Genomic DNA, 5868 nt, shown 5'->3' with positions numbered 1-5868 from the left:
CGGGGGCAGCAGGTGCGGGCTGGGCTGCCGGCTCCGTGCAGCGCGGGGGCCCTGGCAGCGTCCCACGCTCGCTGCTCCGCAGCTTCCTGGTGCCGCCTGCGCTGGGCACGATGCTGGCGCGCTGGGGAGGGCCCTTTCCCCCCCGCAGCCCCGAGGGCCAGGCTTTGCCGCCTGCTCCCTCCTTGTAGCCTCTGACCTCCGCTTCACCTTGAGGCGGGGAGCCGCCATCTGCTCAGCGGCCACCACCGCTCTGGGCAGACAATGGGACCCCCCAGCAGCCGCCCGGCTCCCGCTCCGTGGCCGGCAGGCTGTCCCCAGCTGCGCCAGGCCACGCAGGGGGACGCCGAGCGTGGGGCTGCACCCTGCTCTGCCTCCCGCCGCCGTGCTTCTCCGTCTTCTGAACAAAGGCTGCGACCCAGGCTGTTGCCAGCGGGATGCGTGGGGCGGGGGTTGGGGCTGGGGCTGGCAAGGGGTCTAGGCAGCCTGTCCACACCTGGGATTCCCTCCGCGCCCCCTCTCCCGGCATCGTAGGCACCCCTGGGGTCACGCCTTGTGCTCGGGCACCTGCTGGCTGCTCTGCACGCGGCAGGAGGTGGGTGTTGTCAGCAGGCAGCCACGAGCTGGCTTGGGAAGGGGTGGGCAGGGCCATTCAGGCCCCCGGGTGCCAAGGGTTCAGCCCTGCGCATGGCTGGGCCTGCCCCGCACGGCGAGTGATGCCACGTGTCCCCGCACAGGTGCTGCCCACCGCCAGCCAGTCGGTGCAGACGTGCTGCCTTCTCTGCCACCGGGAGCGCAAGGACTGGGGTGGCCCGTCCCACAATGGGCTGGTGTCCCCGGGCGAGCGGCTGCCCCCAGATTTCGTGCCAGCCCTGGTGCAGAACCTGCTGGGGGAGATGCCGCTGTGGATCTGCCAGAGCTGCCGCAAGAGCGTGGAGGAAGAGGAGCGGCGGGCGGTGCAGGAGCAGGCACTGGCGGTAGGTGTTGGGCGGGCACTGCTGTCGGGTGGGCATCCCCCGAGGTCTGCAGGTGGCTTCGGAGCGAGGGTCCTAGCTGAGGGTTGGGGATGGGGCAGCAGCAGCCTTGGCTCAGGGTTGTGCTAGGGCGCGGTGCCTGCAGGCATCCCTGCCCAGGGAGCCTGCGCAGCCCTCTCACGATGCATGTCACCGCAGGTCTCCTTGTCACGCACGTCCTGCAAGGCACAGTCCTGCGGTGGTGGCTCCCACTCCTCGTCCTCGTCCTCATCGTCATCGTCCTCGTGCCACGGGAACTCGGGGGACTGGGACCCCAGCTCCTTCTTGTCCGCCCACAAGCTCTCGGGCCTCTGGAACTCCCCACACGCCAATGGAGCTGCGCAGGGCAGCCCTGCGGGGCCCCCCACCGTGCTAGGTGAGTCCTGGCTGCCGGGGACAGGGTGTCCGGCCGTCTGCTTGCTCGGCACTGCCCCTCCCAGTGCCCTGCGCTTCATGGGGAACGCAGAGAGCAGCAGCTGGAGACCGCGGCCTGGCCCTGGCCGGAGCCATGTCTAGAGCTGACTCTGTTCCAGGTGAGAAGCACACGGGCCTGGCCCTGTCTGCAGAGTGCGTTAGCCAGGCCCCCACAGTGGCACCAGGGCTCAAGGCCTGTCCCTACAGCCATGCGGTCTCCCCAGCCCCCGGCGGTGCTGCCCCAGGCACGCCTCTGCCTACCTCACTCGACTTCTGCAAGGCGCTGCCCAAACAGTTCAAGAGCATGTGCCGGAGACCCACCCCACCAGGTGGGTGCATGTGCTTCCCAGGGATGCTTCACCCCCCAGGGCGAAGGACTGCCTTGGCAGGGAGCAGAGTGGCCGTAGCCGGGCCAGCAGGCTGTGCAGGACCTGCCCGTGCCCTCCGCAGTGCTGGGCTGCTCCGTCTCAGTCCAAGAGCCCCTGGCCAGGCCACCCTGTCCATACCACTGCAGCCTAGAGTGCAGAGCTAGCTGCGGGGGGGGACGACGACTGGCTGCGGAGGCAGAATGGGAGTGGGGAGCTGGCGTGGGGTGTGGTGTGGCCCAGGGGGCGTGTATATGCACAGATGAGCACATGCCTCGTGCTGTGGGCTGATTCTCCCCATTCACCCGCAGGCGAAGCCTTCCATGCCCCAGAGCACCACCGGCACTCGGACCTCACCGCTCCACCCAACAGCCCCACCGGCCTCCCCACCCAGCCCCCCGCTCTGGCGCCTGCCAAGCAGCCGCCTGCCCACCCAGGCCCCTTCGGCCCTCTGCCGCACGTCCCCCTGGGCACTGCCCCACCAGCACCGCCCTTCCCCGTGCCTGCCCCCAAGCCAGTGGCCGAGCCAGCCTCTGCGGGCCCCGTTGTGCACGGCCAGGGGTCCTACAAGAGCCCGCACCTGCCCCCCGCCAACGTGCCACTTCTGAAAATGCCACCACCGCTCTCCGGCTGCTCCCACCCCTGCAACGGACACTGCAGCGGTGCCCTGATCCCGCCAGCCACCCCCCACCCACTGCCCAGCGCCAACAGGTGAGCAAGTCCTGGACATGGGAGCAGCTCATGAGCACTTGGTTATGTGGGGAGGGAGCATGACCCCTGCTGCTGTTCCCAGGGTCTCCCTCACCCACCTGCTCCCTCAGGGACTCCTCGTGCAAAGGGCACAAGTTCACAAATGGTGCCGGGTGCCACCCGCCCCAGTCGTGTGAGGCAGACGAGGGCCTGGGCGAGGACGAGGACAGCAGCTCCGAACGCAGCTCCTGCACCTCATCTTCCACCACCCAGAAGGACGGGAAGTTCTGCGACTGCTGCTACTGCGAGTTCTTCGGCCACAATGCGGTGAGTGTGGCTGCGCCCAGCCCTGCCCTGCCTTGGGGGTGCCTGGAGGGTCATGAGCTGGGCAAACTCTGCCCTGCTGCTCGCCTGCCTGCTGGCCTGGCTTCCGCGTGCCCCTCCACCCCCGCGCCCTGCCTGAAAAGGCCTGTCCGCTCCCCAACACTGCCCTGCTGCTGCACCTCCAACCTGGTACCCCATCTCTGCTCTCTGGATCAGGGGTGTCCCAGCCCCCAGTGTCTCCTCAGCTGAGCTCTGAGCAGCCTTGGTGGAGCAGGGGTCTGTGACAGCCCCACTGACCTGGCAAACTTGCTATGCTTGTGGAGGGGCTGGGTGTGCGAGGGGCTTGGACTGGGCTCTGTGGCCAGCTGTGCAGTGTGCGTTCCTACCCCTGTCTGGGGCTCACCGCTGTGGGTTCCCCCTGCAGCCCCCAGCAGCCCCAACGAGCCGGAACTACGCAGAGATCCGGGAGAAGCTGCGCTCCCGCCTCACCAAGCGCAAGGAGGAGCTGCCGCAGAAGCTGGGCCCGGGCAGTGGTGCGGGGGAGCCGGCCGTGGACCACCGTGATGTGGACGAGCTCCTGGACTACATCAACAGCACGGAGCCCAAGCCCCTGAACAGTGCCAAGGCCGCCAAGCGGGCACGGCACAAGCAGAAGAAGAAGGTGAGGCTGGCTGGGGAGGTCCTGTCTCTGGCTCTGCCCGTGCCTCATGGCGTGGTCCACCTCGCCTGGCTCTGCGGACAGGACCCGCGCCGGGCCTGGCCTGGGCACATGCACATGGCTGTGGCCGGCTGCTAGGGCACAGGTCTCATGCAGCCCACACTGTTGGCTCCAGTCCAGCACAGTGACTGTAGTGCCAAGCATGAGCTGGTAGGCAGCCGTGCAGAGGCCACGAGCACCAGGGAGAGGGAGGCCCCTGAGTGGCTCACCTGGTGCTGAGCCCTGCGCTTGCCTTGCTGCGGCCTGAGGCCAATCCGTGTCCCCTGGGCATAGCCACCCTCTGTGCCTCTGGCCCTGACCCCGGCGTTGCCTGCCCTGTGCTGCAGGAGAAGGAGAAGGCGCAGCTGGAGGCGGAGGCACAGAAGCGGGTGGAGCGCAGGCCCCTGGCTGGGCCGGAGGATGAGCTGCTGGAGTGGCCAGAGCTGGAGCTGGAGAGGGTGAACAGCTTCCTGAGCAGCCGGCTGCAGGAGATCAAGGACTCCATCCGCGCCAGCTTCAGCGTCTACGACCTCAACCTGGACGTGGATGACTTTCCCAAGAAGGCGGCTGTGCTGGAGCAGAAGGGCCTGCTTGCCCACCTCAACGGCTCTGCCGACCCACCCGACATCGGCCTCGACCTGGCACCGCTCAGCCTGGGCCCTGTGCTGGGTCACGAGCCAGGCCCCCGGTGGGGCGAGCACCCGGGTGAGGCCACTGAGAATGGCGTGGTGCGGCGCCTGAGTGCTGTGCCCAGCCTGTCCCGCATGATCTGGGTCCAGTCCCCCAAGGCGATGGACTCTGGCCAGGAGAGCAGCGGGTCTGGCCCAGAGCCCAAGGGGCCAGAGCCACTGGAGCCAGCACCTGCTGGGGGCAAGCAGAGGAAAAGCAAGCGGCAGAGCGGCCTGGGGAGGAAGGGGGATGGTACGGCAGTACTGGGGGGCCCAGCCCAGCTGGACAGCCCTGGCACGAAGGGGCAGGTGCTGGGAGCCAAGCACCCTTCGAAACCCAGCACCGTCTCTGAGCTCCTGTGGGGCGGCAGCGTGGAGCCAGGCGAGGTCGGCAAGGGGCAGGGCTGGGGCTGTGGCGGCCCCCGGCCCGAGGAGCGGACCAGTGAGCGGAAAGGCCGGAGGGGTGAGGGCAGGGCCGAGCAGTCAGAGCCCATGCAGCTGCCCCCTGCGATCGCTGGGGACCGGCAGACCGCCCAGCCCCCTGCCCTGGCCAGCTCCCCCCAGCCCAAGGGCAAGAGCCGGAAGAGCAGGAACAAGGCAGACAAGGCCAACCCGTCCATCGGTGAGTGTGCAGGGCCCTCCCTGCCCGCCTGTCCCGTGCCTGTGCCTAGCCGCAGCCCGCATGGCCAGCCCCCTGGTCTGGCAGGGGCTCAGGCTCTGCTCCCCAAGCCATGCCCTGGGTCAGCCTGTGTACCCGCTGCCTGGCAGCAGCTCCCTGTTGGGGCAGTGCCCCTGCTCCCCCACGCTGCCAGGGCTGACCCTGCCCGGGGGGAAAGCTGTCTGGGTGCTGCCCCTGACCTAGTGCTGCTTTGCTCCTGCAGATGATGTGTTTCTGCCCAAGGATGTGGATGGGGTGGAGATGGACGAGACAGACCGAGAAGTGGAGTATTTCAAGAGGTGAGGTGGCCCAGGGCAGGGGGTGCTGGAGGCAGGGTGGAGGCCTGGCTGGGGGGGATCAGGCCTGCAGCTGGGCTCTAGCGGTCGGGGGTGGGGGTGACCCCCCGGCCGCCCCTTCCTCATGTTGCCCCCACCCTCAGGTTCTGTCTGGACTCGGCGAAGCAAACCCGGCAGAAGGTGGCTGTGAACTGGACCAACTTCACCCTGAAGAAAACCACTTCGAGTGCTGCTCAGTGAGGTGCGGGGGCCCCGGCCGCCCCCGCCGCCCACAGACACTCGCCTCACTGTGCCCCCACCTCCTCCTGGGCTTACCTGTCACACGAATGTGGAGCCCCCAACCCGGGAATGCCAGGACTGCATCCCCCCAGCCTGGCACAGCCCCGGGTCCCCATCCTTGGCCATAGGCAGCTGCCCCCCGCCCCGCCCTGACCTGACCTGACCTGACCCAGCCCATAAGGGTACTGCCTCCTCCTGGCGCTCTGCAGTGCCCTGCTGGGAGCTCGCCGGCCTGGCGCTGCCCCGCACCCTGCGGGGAAGGACCATGCTGGATCCAATAAAGAACTTTTTAATTTTTTATTTTATTTAAAAAAAAACAAAAAACAACTTTTTTGGTTGTTTGTTCACGGCTCCCTGTGCCCCTGCCCCAACCATCAGTGCCCCGCAGGCCCCACTGCCGGGGAGGGGGCAGCTGCTTGCAGCAGAGGCCGGGCCCTAGGGTTGCCCCACTGCCGCTGGCTCCCGGG

The 5868-nt window shown here is 68.1% G+C and overlaps 2 protein-coding genes across 2 annotated transcripts in view; one reads left to right on the top strand and one right to left on the bottom strand.

The window, feature by feature from the left end:
• LOC109289744 (lateral signaling target protein 2 homolog) overlaps positions 1–228 on the bottom strand; it is a 5468-nt gene extending 5240 nt beyond the window's left edge. The window contains exon 1 of the mRNA XM_019505943.1: positions 197–228. Coding sequence (XP_019361488.1) covers positions 197–228 — 32 coding nt within the window. The remainder of the gene's footprint in view (positions 1–196) is intronic.
• Positions 229–261: 33 nt separating this feature from the next.
• FAM193B (family with sequence similarity 193 member B) lies at positions 262–5699 on the top strand. Its single transcript, XM_019505942.1, has 11 exons — positions 262–285; positions 479–592; positions 735–974; positions 1170–1386; positions 1544–1753; positions 2101–2500; positions 2611–2806; positions 3228–3464; positions 3848–4790; positions 5050–5125; positions 5266–5699. The coding sequence occupies exons 1-11, from the start codon at positions 262–264 to the stop codon at positions 5360–5362; spliced, it is 2754 nt and encodes a 917-aa protein (XP_019361487.1). The 3' UTR covers positions 5363–5699.
• The last annotated feature ends 169 nt before the right edge of the window (positions 5700–5868 follow it).

Source organism: Gavialis gangeticus, unplaced genomic scaffold (assembly GCF_001723915.1).
Source record: "Gavialis gangeticus isolate Ggan-Ray unplaced genomic scaffold, GavGan_comp1, whole genome shotgun sequence".
Taxonomy (NCBI): Eukaryota; Metazoa; Chordata; order Crocodylia; family Gavialidae; genus Gavialis; species Gavialis gangeticus.
The sequence above is the reverse complement of the archived record's forward strand: the minus strand, read 5'-3'. Positions and strand labels throughout refer to the sequence as shown.

What these genes read in the sequence shown, in the direction of transcription:
- FAM193B (XM_019505942.1), top strand. Translation starts at nt 262, where the DNA reads ATGGGACCCCCCAGCAGCCGCCCG. An exon ending in CAAGGCCAACCCGTCCATCG is followed by an intron (nt 4,791 to 5,049) that starts GTGAGTGTGCAG and finishes TTGCTCCTGCAG; the next exon opens with ATGATGTGTTTCTGCCCAAG. An exon ending in GAAGTGGAGTATTTCAAGAG is followed by an intron (nt 5,126 to 5,265) that starts GTGAGGTGGCCC and finishes CCCCACCCTCAG; the next exon opens with GTTCTGTCTGGACTCGGCGA.